Source organism: Myiozetetes cayanensis, unplaced genomic scaffold (assembly GCF_022539395.1).
Source record: "Myiozetetes cayanensis isolate MyiCay16 unplaced genomic scaffold, myiCay2020 scf2-11, whole genome shotgun sequence".
NCBI lineage: Eukaryota > Metazoa > Chordata > Aves > Passeriformes > Tyrannidae > Myiozetetes > Myiozetetes cayanensis.
Genome location: NW_026087411.1, coordinates 51,116,603 through 51,132,795, shown reverse-complemented (window position 1 = coordinate 51,132,795; position 16,193 = coordinate 51,116,603). Strand labels below are relative to the sequence as shown.

Sequence of the window (16,193 nt, the reverse complement as noted above, 5' to 3'; positions counted from 1 at the left end):
ATCTGCTGATGATATTTAGGGTGACTCACTCATGAAAATGCCTCTTCCCCTACTTATGCAGCTCTTTCTTTTGTTGGTTATGTATTTTTTCTCACTGGCTTTTCACCATTGCTGTCATACAGCTCCTTCCACTTTCTAAGACCTATGTTTCCCCTTCTTCCAGCGAACATTTTTTTATAGCAATTTCCATTATCCTTCAGTTTTTCTAGGCTTTTCATGTTCTGTTCTCTTGGTTGAATTTTCAAAATTGATATTGTAGTTAATGAGAAATTAATTGAACTGTTGATTCTAGGTTAGAATCAAATGAGAGTCTGGCATTCCCCACATGACCCAAACCTTAAAAAAGGCAGACCATTGTATGCATGATGTTCTTTTTAGTATCATCACTATCAAAATTAATGCAGATGATTAGTATTTAAATAATTTAGAAGATCAGTTTCCATTAAATTGTATTTCATTGAATATAATTTTTCCAGCAAACAATTAAACTGAAAACATACTAATTCTTTAAGTAATTTCTTAATTGCCAGATATCTCTTTTTGGGGTGGTTATTTTTTTGATTGTTCCTTTTTTGCTTGACATTTTTGTAGTATGCTCGAGCAGATGAACTGGACAAAATGAGGAAAGAATATGTGGATGGTGTTGCCCATTTGACAGCTTTTATTGATGGAAGCAATAGGAAATTTTCAACCCCTGTAGAAATGTCCTTCCTTGATGTCAAAATGTTTGTACAAGAATTAGAAGTAAGTGTCTTACTTTAATTTTTCTTCCTTCTTCATAAAAGAGAAACTTGTAACTATTTAACTCTGATAGCATAAAATTATTTTAGTATACATTTCCATTACAGACTTGTTTGTTTGTTTTTACCAGTGGTGCTTTTTTTTGGTATGGTTTTGGCTATAGCTAATATAAATCATTGTATTCTATGAGTGATTTTTAGAGTAAATTTCCAAAATACTGTCTGACTAGATAGTTTCTTCTGTGTAGTTTCAAATGATATTCAGTTGAATTGACTGATGCCCTTTGGCTCAGTTTGCATGCATTTGAAACATGGCTCAGTATTCACTAAAATCAGTGATGAAAATAACTGATAATTAGAATTTATGTCTTTTATCAGTCTTGTATGTCCCATGAATGCATAGATGCTGCTGTTGAAATATTTTTTGAACCACTTGTTTCAGAATACTAAGCAGAAATTGCCTGCAATGGAAGCTCAGTATAAAGCTGTTACAAGAACAATGCAACTTGTTACAAAAGAAGTTTCCCAAGAGGAAGTGAATGAAATGATGGGAACTTTGACACGGATCAAAGAGCAGCTGAGCAAGGTTGCAGAGCCCTTTCTCTACTACATATGTTGTTGACTGTTGAACTAATGAATAGTAAGCTCCTGTACATAAATGCTCACACATATGCATTTGAACAAATACATAGTTGTAAAAACAGGTTGATCCAGCATGCAGAACATCTTACTTCTCCTAAGCGCTAAGATTACCATTCTTAAATTTAATATTCTGTTCTTGAAGAAGTAATACAGGATCAAGATTGAGCAGTCTTTAAAAAGACTAGGTAGCAACTATATAAACCTACATGCAAAGGAAGTTATTATTTGTTGAATTTTACAACTTTTTCGGTTTTTTTTTTAATGATGAAAAGGTTAAGGAGTATTCCTCTGCCCTGCTGTATGAATGCCAGCGTCTGCTGTCTCCACTGGAAGAACTGGAGAAACAAATCACACATTTTTATGAATCTCTTGAAAAAGTCAATGAAATAATTTCTATCCTGGACCCTGAAGCACAACCCACAGCTGTTCTTAAACAAAAAGCCCAAGTAAGTTTCAAAAATGCCTTACCAAGATCTGCTGTCTCTGAGTATTTGCAATTAGCTTTCTTAGGAGTTTAGATTGCAACTCAGTAAGGTAAGTAAATGCTTCTTCATATTCAGGCAACAAATATAGCCTTATCCTGAAATCAGCTAGGCATAAATATACAAAGATTGAAACTTGTGTTCCCTCCTAGTGTCTTGGTACTTCAATCCAAGAAGTAAATATAAGACGTTTTTTCTTTTTTTTAATCTAGTGGAAATTTGAGTGAAGTATCAAAAATACATTGTTTTTTTAATTAAACAGATGAAATAATACGATCAGAAAATTCTCTAGGTTTTCTTGGACAATTATAAAAATTTCTTACAAGTCTAGAAAACTGATTTCTTTGAAGTGCACTGTAGTGTAGCATTAACTTTTCTACCTGACCAATAAACATTTCTCTCTGGAGAAATGCAGAGCTAGTCAGAATTCATTTGGAAAGTTAAATGAAAATACAAGGATCTTGCATTGGAATTGGTGTTTATCCTTATGTGTCTGTGGTATATAGTCTAGAAATAGATTCTTAAAATTGAAGTACACATTTCATTAGAGATGGATTTGACAGGTAATATAAATAAATGGATTCTTTATGGGAAGCTGAAGTATTTCAAAGCCATCTAGAGCCCCTTGGAAAAAAATTAACAAGGAGATTTCATTTCATGTATGTGTGTGTATATATGTAAAAATTAGTTCAAACCTGTAATGACTCTGGAGTTTGGCCTAATAATTCAACAAGAAGGCTCTTCTCTTCCAGTGACTTCAAGCTTTGATTACATTTCAGTAAAAATAATGTGGTAAGCTTGAATCCAGCCACTCCATTATTTTCTCAAGTAAATCATATTCTGTTTGTTAACATTGGGTGAGTCCCATGTCAAACTGCAGGGTAAGGGGCAACTCCCAAGAGAGCTCCTTTCCTCTGTTTGAAAAGGTTAATCTGCCCCAGAAAGTCACAATAAAAAGACATGTTGCTTCTGGAGTTATTTGCCATCTAGTAACCAAAATCATTCACCATTTATAGTGAGAGTGCTGATTTCTGCCTGGTTAAAGAGTAAACCAAGATTTGTTCTAAGGAATAGAGTGTACCTTCAGTAGCAGAATGGTTTCCTCACTACAGGATTTTCAAACCATTTTCTTTAAGCCTGTGCTACTTCATGCAAGTTTTCTTTTTCTCTCCTTTTTTCTCATTACTTAATGCGATTTGTAATGAAATCTGAATTCCATAAACTGACCTGAAAGATTAAATTTTTGAAAGGCAAGGAAGGTTAAGATCTCAACCTGCTACTGAGAGTTGTCATTCTTATGTCTATTGACTTCACTGCTGCCTGCTTCCACTTATACAATACATATAGAAATCTCATAACATTAAATCACAGAATGTCCCAGTTTAAATGAGACAAGGGTCTTTTGCTGAGGATGGATTAGGAGGAAAAGACCCAAACTTCTCTTTCCAAGCAATTATAAATCCAAAATTAAGAGGCTTCGATTGAAGGAAAACAAATTATGGAAAAGGGAAAATAACAGCCCTTTATTAAAAGGTATGTGTGTATTAACAGGAACACAAAAAAAAAACCAACCAAGTAAAATAAGTAATCCACCAATAATCCCCTTCAAGAACAAAACCGATAAACCGGCAAAAAGAAAATAGTTCAATTTCTTGCACCCTTTGGTGCGGTTCCAACCACAGTCAGCAGGGGGCGCCATCGGGTCACTGGAGATGCAAAATTTGTAATGTCCTGTACCATTCACCAGGTGGCGCTGTTGGGTTACTGAAGGTGCAGAACTTGTAGTGTCCTATTGTAGTCACCAGGTGACGCTGTTGGATCACTGGAGGAGTAGAACTTGTAATGTCCAGTGCCCGTCACCAGGCGGCGCTGTGAGATCCTTGGCTGCCACCAGGTGGGGGGAGAAGAAGGGGAAGGAAAACAACAGCAATAAAACAGAAAGTTCTCCCAATGGAAAAGAACTCACAAACTTCAGCTGATTAGGGTCCGTTGTAAGCAGGGCTTGCAGCCAGCCACAGCTGAGCCGAAGAGCAGCAGCCAGAACTCCCCTCCGACAGGAAAGAGACAAAGGAACCCGGCAGTGTCTGCAGCCCGCAGCAGGCTCTCCTCCAGGGCAGAGAGAGAGACTCCCCTCTCCCCCCAGCCTCCACCCCCTTCCAGTCACACACCAGCCAACTCCCCCCTTGTTGTCAAGGAAACAAATCTCAGCCATTAGTGGGCTCTGAGCTGATTCTTTTGTTCAACTAATGGCCCATATACAGAGCACACACACACGGCAGGAGGAAAGGAAAGAAAAATTCCTTGCTAAAAATCCGAACTATGACACAGAATAATGAATTGATCAACATTTTCTAAAACTATCTGAAGGGCCTGGGTACTGGTCTGTGCCTTTTTTTTTTATAAATAGCTAGAGCTCTCTTTGGGTACAGACTTACCATACAAGGAGAAAGTTATGTTGACTGTGTTATTCCATATAATATTTTGTGTAGTCTGTTTCTTACTGGTTCTTTGACCTCATCCCTTTTGTTCTTATTGTCAAAAACATCTTATTATTTTGCCAAACTTTTCTCTCCTTTGTTCCTGGCCAGGGTGTATATGTATTTTCTTTTCTTTCAGGATTTGGTAGCATACCAAGAAAACTGCAAGAAAGATTTGTCTCTGATTGAGAGAAACAGTCAGAGTATCCTGCAGTGTGTGGCTTCCAGTGAAGTGTTACAGCATTTCCATCAGTCAACGTTTCAGAAGAAAGTTACACAAGTTCAGATTACTTTTCAGGTAATAACATCATACCTTGGTGTATATTTTTGAAAGTTTATTCATATGCAGTTGATCCATCCTACTGATCCATCCATTTCGTCACCCTCTAGCTACCATCCTGGATAGCTCTCCTCTCTAGTGCCAAGTTTTTAATTAAGGATCTGTCTGTATTAGATAATAAGTGGTCAGGGGACTGCCTGTCAGGTTCTCCATGCAGTTATTCAGAGGTGAGCCTCCCACAGTGGAACCTGGGGTTTAAGAGAGCTTTCACATGTCTCAGGCTCCTTTGGAATGAGGAACCTTAAATCCTACTGTTAAGGCTGCACTGTTGTTTTTTCTCCTGACATTATTATCTTGGCTAATTATTTGCTCCCATATTCCCATATACCCTGCTTCACACAAAGCATGGAAGATGGAAACTCTTGCACATGCTACTATTGATGGTCCTTGTATTTCCTCCAGAAAATGTCATGGATTGTAAATATAGAAGTGTTGAATTTGTTAATATAAAGATGTGTGCTTTGGGATATATTCCCCCTTACCTGTAGAGCTCTATGTTGTTATTATCACTTATTACTGATATTTTCAGGGCTATTCAGCCCCCATCTAGCCCCACTGTAATGTGAAATTAACCATTACACATGGTGCGATTTTTGGGGTTGTCCTGTGCAGAGTGAGGAGTTGAACTCAATCCTTGTGTGTCACTTCCAACTTAGTATATTCTATGACTTTATGATTGTCCTGGAGTCAGATCTTCAGACATTGGGTTCTATTATATTTGTTTTCAGGCAATTATTGTTCAGTATAAAGGTATCTAAACTGAATTTTAAACTACAGAAAATCACCTATGAGTAAAGAGCTCTGAGAGGTGGATTACAAAATTTTTGTTGTATTTGTGGGTTGTACCTAAAGATAAATGGGGTTTGATTTAAAACAGAAATCCTTATTTAAGTTTAGCTTATAGTAGCAAAAGCAGATACAGTTGTAACTTGGTAAATTTACCATGTTCAACATTAATTATTCTATTCCTATAAAGTTGGATAGTGGTTTGGCTCTTGTTGTGTTAGAAAATAAACTTATAAAATATGGTATAACCATACAAAATGTGACATACATAGATTTAAAATATTGGAAATTGGAAGGTTTTCTTGTAAAGGATACATTCCTATATAATTCTGATATTATGAATTTATTTTTATCAGGAAACTTTAAAAAGATTTAGTAGGATGTTTAAGTTCATAATGACAGATTTGATTAGCTCGCTAATCAAAACTCACTGCAAATCTTTACTCTGGGGTTTGTGATCAGTGAGGATGGTGAAGTGTGTGTATAGTTAGCAGTGTTGGAACTACCTTGCAGCGGTTAAACCGCTGAACTGTTCAATTCTTCTGGTAAGTTTTGTTACTTCTTTATGGGATTGTAACCACTGAATAAGGCAGTGCACTGGAACAGACTAAAATGCAGAATAATGGAAGAGCTGTGTCTACAGTTGCAAAACAAGAAGATTTCAGCAACTAAACCACAGAATTTGCTGTCTTTCTTTTAAGCAGCTTTCTTCCTGGTTACTTATCTGACCTACAAGTGTGATAATCATACAAACCTCTTCCAGCTCAGAAGACCTGTAGCATGAGAACTCGTTGGATCCATGAGTCAAACCACCTTCATGTCATGTTAGGAGGAGGTAGTTTGATAGTAGGAAAAGAGAAACAGCAAGCTTTTGGTCAAATCAGGTGCTTTACATCTGAAAGCAGGCTTTAGGAAAGAAACACACTAATCAAATGGTAGAGGCATTCTGAAAGTGTCAGAGACATCTATATTAGGTATCTACTTATTTTATTTTTTTGGAATGATGTCGTTAGCTCAAGCCTTAGTATAAGTATTAAAATTTGTAAAAATGGGAGTATGAGAGGGAGAAGCATGGTGAAATGCATCTATTTAAAAGAGTGACACAAATTAAATGCATGTTTTGTAAGATCATAGTAAAAGAGAGCAAATAAAAATCAGTGTGAAAGTGCCAGCTCATTTTCTTTGCTTGTAACTCAGAATATGGTCAGGAAAGCTGGTGAGTGGAGAAAAAACATAGAAGCAAATAGCCGTTTGATGAAGAAATTTGAGGAGTCTAGAGCAGAACTGGAGAAAGTAATACAGATTGCCAATTGTTGCTTAAAAGAAAAAGGAAATCCTGAAGAACTTCTCAGAAAACATAGCGTGAGTAAACTCTCTGACCTTCCTCATGGAAATCTTTAAGTGCATGACATACAAATGAAAAGCCTACTTAATTCTAAAATTGATGTGGGTTTCTTGCACGTGTAGAAGTTTTACAGATCAGGTCAAACTAATGCTGAGATTGAAAAACAAAAAGGAATAAAGATCACCTCTCTTACTGATGGATGTAAGCAACCAGAAGGTGAAGAGAAAAGACCCCATAGAAATTAGGGCAGGTTTTGTCAGTAGAACCATTGAGAGTTAGAACACTATATTTTGCCAGTCTCACGCATCCACTGCTCTTTTTCTCAGATTAATACCTGTGTCTGTATTATAACCATTATTTATGCATGTAGCTTTAAAATGTATTCTTGTTAAAATACCATCTCAGTGTACTGGATGAGAATAAATTCATTTACTGGACTTTAAATAGCAAGAAATAGTTATTTCCTTAGCTCAAACTTAAATTCTTCAATGCAACAGAAGTAACCTTGAAACTTACAGTGTGAGTTAGGAACTTTATGTGGGCAGGTTACCACATCAGTAACCAACTTCATCTTCTCACCTTCTCACTTTCTGCCTCAACTTCAGGAGTTCTTTAACCAGTTGGATCAGAGAGTCCTAAATGCCTTTCTGAAAGCTTGTGATGAACTTACTGACATCCTCCCAGAACAAGAACAACACAGCTTGCAGGAAGCTGTGAGAAAACTCCATAGGCAGTGGAAGGTTAGTGAATGATACCTCTGGCAATTGTAAATCTTCATTTTGAAAAGTTTCTGCATGACCTACATATTGAAAAAAGAAAAATAAAATAAAAAAAGAAAGTTGATTATTTGTCTTCCTGTATAATTGGAAAAAAATAAAAAAAATTCTACCTTACAACATTAGGTACAACTACACCTACAAATAGCCTCTTGAAAAAGCCCTGTAAAGTAAAGTGGTTAAGCGAAGTCAGGAAATGTGACTTCATTTTCCCTCCACATATAGCTGTAGTGATACCTGTGTTAAGAACATTTCTTGAGAGTAGATGCTAGCTTTTCTTTATGCTGATGTTGAATGATTGCAGTTACTTTCCCAACCAAACAAAAAAAAAATCTGTAAGACATCAGGCTGTCAGTTTTAATTGAGTCTTCCGCCAAAGATGCTAAAAACTCAACAAACTTTGCTCATAAGCTATGGAATTTTTTCCCTGCTACAGTGTGTTGCTGGTCAAACAGGGAGTGATGTTTGACTGGTCTCTCACTTGCAAGCAAGCAGCAATCTCTGGAAACAATTGTGAATACTATTTTATACAGGAAATACTTGTCATGTCTTGCCAAGAATGAAGATGTCTCTGTGATGTACCGTATACATACACATTTTGGTCTTAACTTATGACCTTATATCTAAGACATATCGGTGACAAAATGAATAGAGAGAAACCGGTTCATGCACCTATATGTCTAATTTTCTATATTATCAGTTTTTAGATAATTTATTTGTAGTAACTTTAGCCTGAGGTAATAGGAGTAGTGTTTTTTCTCTGTGCTTCTTTATTGCCCCGCTGGGTGTGTAGGATCTCCAAACAGAAGCTCCATATCATTTGATCCACTTGAAGATTGAAGTACAGAAAAGCAAGTTCCTGGTCACAGTGGAGGAGTGCAAAGCTGAACTAGCTCGACAGAACAAGGTGTTATCAAGAGAAGGCAATGAAAGAATGATCAAGGAACATGTGGTATGAATTATACACCACCATGGGGGCATTTACAGAAATAAATTTCAGTGTCAATAATAAACTGAAATTCTGACCAGTACTGAAGCCACTAAACACTTTGTGCCCAGCTTAGATAAATTCTTGTGGTCTTTAACAAAAATTTTTTTGATCTTAGTAGTTTATAAAAAAAAATATATAGATATGCTTTGTGATTTCTGCGAGTTTGTATTTTTATTGAATTTTCTGCTTTGTTTCCCATCAGTTGTTCTTCGGTGATAAGGGATCTTACCACCTGTGTGAGAAAAGGCTACAACGAATTGAAGAACTGTGCCAAAAACTGCCAGTTTCTGATCCAGTGAGGGGTACATTGGAAAGCAGCCAACGAGTCCTGAAGGAGCTCAAATCCCAGATAGACAGCACATACATGAAGCTAAGAGAGCACTCGGACACCTGGAAGGGCTATAAGAGCAGGTGTCAACTAAATTGCTAGCTGGGTCTTGTAGAGCCTTATGCATGGTCACTCCTCTATATGTTATCAAAGATCAATACCATGTAAAGACTGATACAGTGATGTTAGCTTCATGTAGAAAACTATAATTTATGTAGTAATTCCACAAATTATGGTGGGGCTTTGAGTTGGTTTTATAATTTTTTGGTTACATTTAAGAGGTTACTGTTTGGTGGTGCAAATTTTTGTCTAACTTTTTTCTTTTTGTTTTGCATTATGTGATGTTTTATTTCAGATTTTCTGAACTGGCAAATTGGATTTCGTCAACAGAAAGAGAGCTAAAGAAGATAAAGGAAAATGTTAGTGATACTGCCAAATACAAGCAATGTAAAGCATCTGTTGGGGTGAGCCCTTGGCTTATATTCTAACAAAGCTGTGGTCATTGCTACTCGAACTCTAGATAAAATTGTATTCTGAATCTGTGCAACTGATTTCACTGTGGACATAGTAGTAGCTTTGCTGATTCCTGGTATTCTTAAAAACATATCCAGGAGAAAGTTGCACATGCAGCAAAGTGTGGCAGAAGTTCATACTTCTAATAATTTAGAGAACGGCAGGTCTCTTTTCCTGTATATTTAGAACAGATAGAATAAATATTTGCCCCTGATCCTATTGCATGCATAGTTAAAGGTGCTATGCAGAGAAAAGCAAAAATTTCTGGATTGCAGATTTTTGAATGATCTTACATTTAATTACTTACATTTAAGGAAATCTTCTATAATAAAAATTCTCTTCTGTAATACAATAATGGGGGAGGAAAAGATATTCTACCATTCACTTTTGCATTGGTGACTGGTAACAGAAGTGATAGAATGCTTGAAAACTGAGTTGGTTAATTAAATTAGTTTTAGGAAATAATTTATTGTGTCACTTGGGACCCAACTTGACCCTTCTTTCTTTCTTTTTAATTGCACATACTAAAAGCAAAAATAGGAATGTCACATACTATAGATGTTTGTGAACCAGTTATGAGGCTGACTATACAGAGAAACCTTATTAGGATGACCTTGATAAAACTGATAAGCTTAAAGGGTACTTCTGCTCCAAAAGGTCTGATTTACTCACACAGTTTCACTGCTAGCAACGTCTCATCAGCCCTGCCACATAGATATGAATGAACTACTAGGTGAAAGGAGTGGGGGGAAAGCTATTTAAATGGAAAAAAAAATACCCAAAACTTTGTATCATGTGAAATAATATATTTGGAAAAGTCATCAATTAAGATTTAAATCATAACAAAGAAATATGGTCATTATATACAAAATATATATGTAGTATCTGCCATTTATGTATATATTGTAATTAAAAATGTTAGTTTGTGAGGGAAAAGTACTCCACTATTATTTACTAATGAACAGTCTAAGTAGTAGTGGAGTAAAGTCTGTGGAAAAATGCAAAATTCTAACCATTGACTGGAACATAATCTGATAGGGTATGCAAATAGAAAAATACTAGAAAAATTTCTAGTGTTAAAAGCAAGATAGTACATTTAAACTACTAATCTTTGAACTGATTCCATGAATGCTAGTTATTAATTCTGTTTATTTGAAGAAAATATGTTTTGATTTTTTCTGTAGGAAATTAGGAAGCATATTCACAAGCATGGAGAAAATCACAGCTGGCTGAAATCCAGACTTGCTGTTTTGACTGCAGTATGTCCTGAGTTGGAGGCCAAAGAGACAGAGGATGAGCTTTGTAAACTTTCCAGTGACTTCAAGGGACTCCTAGATATGCTGGCTGAGGTACACTATGAGACACACAAGAACTCTCTGTTTACAGTGTTGCATGAAATGACATCAATCATGGCTTCATAAGCATAAGTTCCCTGCTGTGCTTTTTAATTAAACTGCAAGCATTCAGCAAGAAATAATTCATTTGTACTTCACGGGTAGCAAAGCATTATGAGTAGCAGGCAAAAAATACTGACATTATTATAGTGTATCTTTTCCCTTTGCAGAATGGGAAAGTATCATAATAAATGTTTCTCAAATCAAAGTGCCTATATTTCTAGTTTTTTAAAATCAACTTGTAGTGAACATCAGCAAAACTGTGATGCACGTCAGCTAGTGAATATAGAGTTTGACTTCAATCTTCATTTAGTTATCTTTATGTTGAAATAATGCACTACTTTGAGGCGTTTTCTAATCATTAAGGATGTCTATCATGCCCTGAATTTGCAGGAAAAGGCTGCAGTTCTCTGAGACCTGAATGATAATGAGATACTGTAACTGTGGAAATCATGGAAAATTTCTAACTCATAACAAGCAAAACCTCTCAGAACCACTAAACCTTTCTGTGGTCTTTCAGGAAACTTACAGCTTTACAGTTTATATAGTGAAGAAAAAGGAGGTGAAACTTAAAGCACCTTGCACTTAGAAGGTGGAATAGACCCACAAAGAATTCAGGACAGAGAAAGAGTTCAGACTTCAAAATCTGTTGTTAATATCAATTCTTGTGGAGGTTTTGTTAGGGTTCCAAATGTATAGAAGTTCTGTGTATTTATTGAAACTTGTCTGAACTTCTGTGGTCTGAAAACTGTGTTTGGAACATTGGGGCAACCAATGTTGTGATTTCCAAGTGACAGCAAAAAATTAGGATAATGCCTTTTTTTTTTTAAGTTTTATGGGGTTTTTTGGTGTTTAATTACTTTTGCTTTTTGTTTCTTCTAAAAGTCAGAACTATAGGGGATCACAAGTAATGAAGGTAATAAAAGAAAATAAGAGGTAGAATCTATAGTTATTTTGAATCTAAAAGCATAATCTAAATGGTACTCTATACTGTAGTTAAAAGACTGCTGATTCTTAAGAATCTGATTAGTATTTATAAAGTTTTTTAATCATATGAATGATACTGTTTAGACAAGGACTGATACTGGGTATTTCCAGAGTTCAGCAATGGTTTAGGAGAGTAAGAACTAAACATTTATATAACAGGAAACTGAATGGCTTGAATCTGAATACTCTCCAAAGTGGAAAAAAGGAGAGGGGAGAGGAAAGGGAAATATCCATAATACTTTATGATTGAAACCTTAAAACTCAGGAACTATATGAGGAACAGAGCCTGTACTGAGAATAAGCCACCAGTAGTTAGCTGAATAATGCAAAGAGGGTAAAACATTCAGATATGTTGATATACCTTTCTCTTTAAAAAGTTCTGCAAGGTGAGACTGGACATTGCACTACATGCACGTTGTGGTCCACATAACCAGGGTAATAGGGCATTTTAATGTACTTGTGAATCACCAAAGCATTGCTCATAGCAGTCCAAATGGTAGGAAGATTTTTTGTGAGTTGAGTATTGGAGGTGTTTCAGAATCTGGGTAAGCTTGCAAGGATAAGAAGAGTATATATTTTCTAAGTGATCACCAGTAAGTAGTTGTCACGAATAGCTATCTGTCACATGCAGAGGGAGTATGTTTAATCAAGACAAAGGTGTCCTCATATTTTGAGTCTACAGACACTCTTTCAATGTAAAGTTAAAGGTGTCAAGAATCCTTTGAATTTCAACAATTTGCTGTACTTTTTGAAAAAATATTCTAAATATAAATGTACTCTTAAAATACAGATGTGCCTTTCAACATGAAATACTTAAAGTTATCTGTAATTGTAGATTGAAAATACATTAGGCGCTGTTGGAGACTGTGTCCAGTACAAAGAAGAAGTTAAAAGTGCAATTGAAGAATTAATCAACAACTCTAGAGAAGTCCAAGCAGAGGCTGAGAAGATCCTGGATACAGAAAGTTTATTACAAGCTCAGCAACTACTACTTCATCATCAGGTAGGACTGTTACTCATGTCCACGTACTTTTATTTTTTTTTAAAAGGAAGAATTTATGTAATTACAAAATTTTATGATGTACATTAGCATAACTTGGAAGGGTTATAAAGGAAACAGTCTTGCATGGCCTAATATTCATTTCTTTTAAGGAAAAAGGTTTTCAGTATTTTTTAAATGTTAATGCCTAAAGATGAGCTTGTTTTTCAACTTCTATTTCATACATTTTTTTTAGGCACAAAACACCTGAAAAACAAGCTTCATTGGTTTAAATTTTGGGTAAATATACTCTGCAAATATGTAGACTCTATCTTTCTACCATTTTAAAACATGCATTTCAGATTCAATCATGGGAAAATTGGGTACAATTCTGGCTTTGGAAATTTCTCTACTTCAGCAGTTAGATGTGGCCCCAACTCTAAATGCTGGAGGGAAGGTGTACCTCTAGCCTCATCTCCCTCTCTAGATAGCTACTGTTGTGACAGATAGGCCTCCATTCTATAGGACTAGAGCAGGAGGCTTTTTACACACTGATATTAGATCAAAACATCTAAAAGCTACAATAATAATCAGTGATACGGCTTGCATACAGCAAGAATCATGGCCTTTAAGGCCAAATCTGGGCAATTAAAACCTGCTCAAAGCTAATAAGAACTAGAATAATTTACTGCCAATGTTTGGGCATTATTTAAGTGTTTTATATTAACATCTATTTCTGTAAGGTCGGACATGGCTTACTGTCTGACCAAGCACTACTAAGTCTTACCTGTGTCTTACCTAAACTCTTTGGAGTTTGTAAGCACTATTGTGTGTTAAGGGTTGTATTCATTCTTTTAATACTCTACATTCCTTATTGATCTTAGGAGAGGTAGTAGAAATAGTTAACTTCTCATTAAGTTCTTTCTTGTGTGTGTGATATGAAATAGACTTTGGCACAGACCCAGAGATACACAGAGCAGAACTGAGCAGGGAACTGTGAGCTTACTTAGCCAGGCTGGCATAGGTCAGACATGTTAGAAAGGAGAAAGGATGTAGTCTTAGGAGTTTCTGATAGCGCTACAAAACAAAACAAATCCTGGAAAGAGTTGCACAACTTAGCCATTTCCCTACTGCTCTCTAATAAGGCTGATACATTGCAATGATCAATCTGAGGCTCCAACCTGTACCTTAAAAAAGTCCAGAGCAGATCTGAATGCTTCCAGGCAGTCATGAGAAGTACATTCACTTGTGACTACTGCTGTGATTGCACAACTGCTGTGACTTCTGCTTTCTCAAATACTCTTTTGGATAAATGGCCACACTGTCACTCTTTTTTCTCACGTCTGTATGCCACAAAAGGTGTATAGACAGTTTGGAAGCCGCCAAGGCACATACTTGAAGAGTGTATGAGACACTGAAGAGTACTTGCCACAGTTGTCTGTTACTCTACTTGCATACCCATACAAAAACAGAAAGTGGTTGCATTGTGCTAGTTTTCCAAAGGAGCTAAAAAGTCTAATCCTTCCTGTTGGATGAATCCCTTTAGCAAAGGACAAGGAGACTCCGTGCAAAAAGGCAAGATGTGCAAAAGCAGATTTCCCAAGCCAAACAGCTGCAGATCGAAGGTGGACTGCCCAGCACAGTGCGAGAAGATTTGCAAAAATTGGAGGGAACATTGGAGAACATGCAGCAGACTATGGAGAAACGTGAAGAGCAACTGCAGGTGGGTCCTTTCCATATAGAAATAAAGCCCCATACTTTCTTCTTCTTTTTCAACTTAGTAAAACTCTCATTTTTTAATGTAAAAAAACTGAACTCACTTTCTCACCTCTAACTCTTGGTCCTTCGGGTTTTCATGGTCAGCACCTCCATGGAAACTTCTTAAAACTGCTGTACACCTCTTAATTCATAAAGAAACAGTATTTTGTTTAGAAGTGTTTAAAAGTCCCAAATGATTTATAATTGTTATTTTAATTAATTTATCTGTGAATTAATTTTTAAATGGGGGTCTTCCTCCTAATTACTAAAGATGAAAGCCTTTAATTCAGAGTCCTTAGATTGGGTATTGGGTTAATATCACATGAAGTTGTGCAAATACAATCTTCTCAACTACTGTGTGAAATACATGCTGTCATCCTAAATTTAAAGAAGGAAGGAAAAAGTCACAGAGAAATCAAATTGATTGCTTCAGCTTGTATAACTAATCACTGACTGCACTGGGATTAGAATTTATACCTTCTTGCACCCATATGTGATTTGCCCTTTGCATTTCTCTAAGCAGAATGGTAATCCAGCTGTCCATTATTCCATGTTTAAAGTCAAAAGTATTCCCCATCATAAAACACAAGATGAGAAACAGGATCAATAGAGCTCAAATAATTTCTTTATGTAAGCATTTATTATTGAAGCCCATTTTTTCCTCTAAGGATTCTTATATATAATGCCTTAAGCTCTACTTCATAATCAAGAAAATAATTTTTTTAAATGTCATAATTCTTGTGACTGATAATTGTTAATCAAAATTCTACATTATCAGAAAAGAGCAAATAAGTTCTTACATATGATTTTCCTGTGAGTAGGGTTTTTCTTCTACTATAATTTATTTCATTAAAGAACGTGAAAATCCTTTCAGATATTTTTGACTATCTGTCACCACAAGCGAAAGTCTCTGCATGTATTACTTCAGACTTCTTATAGGACATTCAAATAAAAAATTTAAATATTGCTGGCACCTTAGAGAACAGAGTTTTTTAGCACAGCACAGTATGAATCAGTGAAAAATCAAGGGAAGACTTTTATTTGGTTTAGAACATTTGCATCTGTTGAGTAGATGGCTTTTTGGGAAAAATTGTTTTATTTTATGTCAGGACTTTCTCTTTTTTCCTCTTCAGTAACTTATAATGAAAAGTTTGTTTTCTCCCCTTTGATCTCTTTGTCTTTTATGTTCCTGTTTTGGGTTTGTTTGTTTTTTAGGTCACAATAAATAAATGGGAGCAGTTTGAAAGAGACAAAGAAACGGTAGTAAAATACCTCAATCAAGCAAGCTCTGTACTTGAACGTATCTTAAACTTTAGCAGTTTAGAGAGCCTCTCCTCAGAACTGGATCAGACAAAGGTATTTCCTGTGTGAAATACAGGAGCTGAGATATCTTTCTTCTTTGCTTGTTGACATATGTTGAGTGTATTGCCTTCAATCTTTGCATGGTTTTCTATTATGCCAGTGCAAATTGCATATACAGATGAGAGGCTGCGTAAACTTCTTAGATGTAAAAAGTCATTTGACAGAAAAATCAGGAAAGATTACTCAAAGTCTGCATCTGAAGCACATGCATGAAAATTAAAATGATTTTGAGGACTTCCCATTTAGTGCTCAGTAATCATCTACGCTAATAAATCAATGTTGAGCACTTGCAT

General features: G+C 35.8%; 1 protein-coding gene across 17 annotated transcripts in view; it reads left to right on the top strand.

Annotated features, from left to right (window-relative positions):
* The window catches only part of SYNE1 (spectrin repeat containing nuclear envelope protein 1), a 298,651-nt gene that overhangs the window by 86,042 nt on the left and 196,416 nt on the right, over positions 1–16,193 (top strand). For all 17 annotated transcript variants that reach the window (XM_050314877.1, XM_050314878.1, XM_050314876.1 and 14 more), the window contains 13 exons: positions 592–744; positions 1,183–1,326; positions 1,655–1,828; positions 4,481–4,639; positions 6,665–6,829; positions 7,418–7,552; positions 8,382–8,540; positions 8,782–8,990; positions 9,263–9,371; positions 10,605–10,769; positions 12,637–12,804; positions 14,327–14,503; positions 15,754–15,894. In XM_050314877.1, the coding sequence (XP_050170834.1) occupies positions 592–744; positions 1,183–1,326; positions 1,655–1,828; positions 4,481–4,639; positions 6,665–6,829; positions 7,418–7,552; positions 8,382–8,540; positions 8,782–8,990; positions 9,263–9,371; positions 10,605–10,769; positions 12,637–12,804; positions 14,327–14,503; positions 15,754–15,894 (2,058 nt within the window). The remainder of the gene's footprint in view (positions 1–591; positions 745–1,182; positions 1,327–1,654; positions 1,829–4,480; positions 4,640–6,664; positions 6,830–7,417; positions 7,553–8,381; positions 8,541–8,781; positions 8,991–9,262; positions 9,372–10,604; positions 10,770–12,636; positions 12,805–14,326; positions 14,504–15,753; positions 15,895–16,193) is intronic.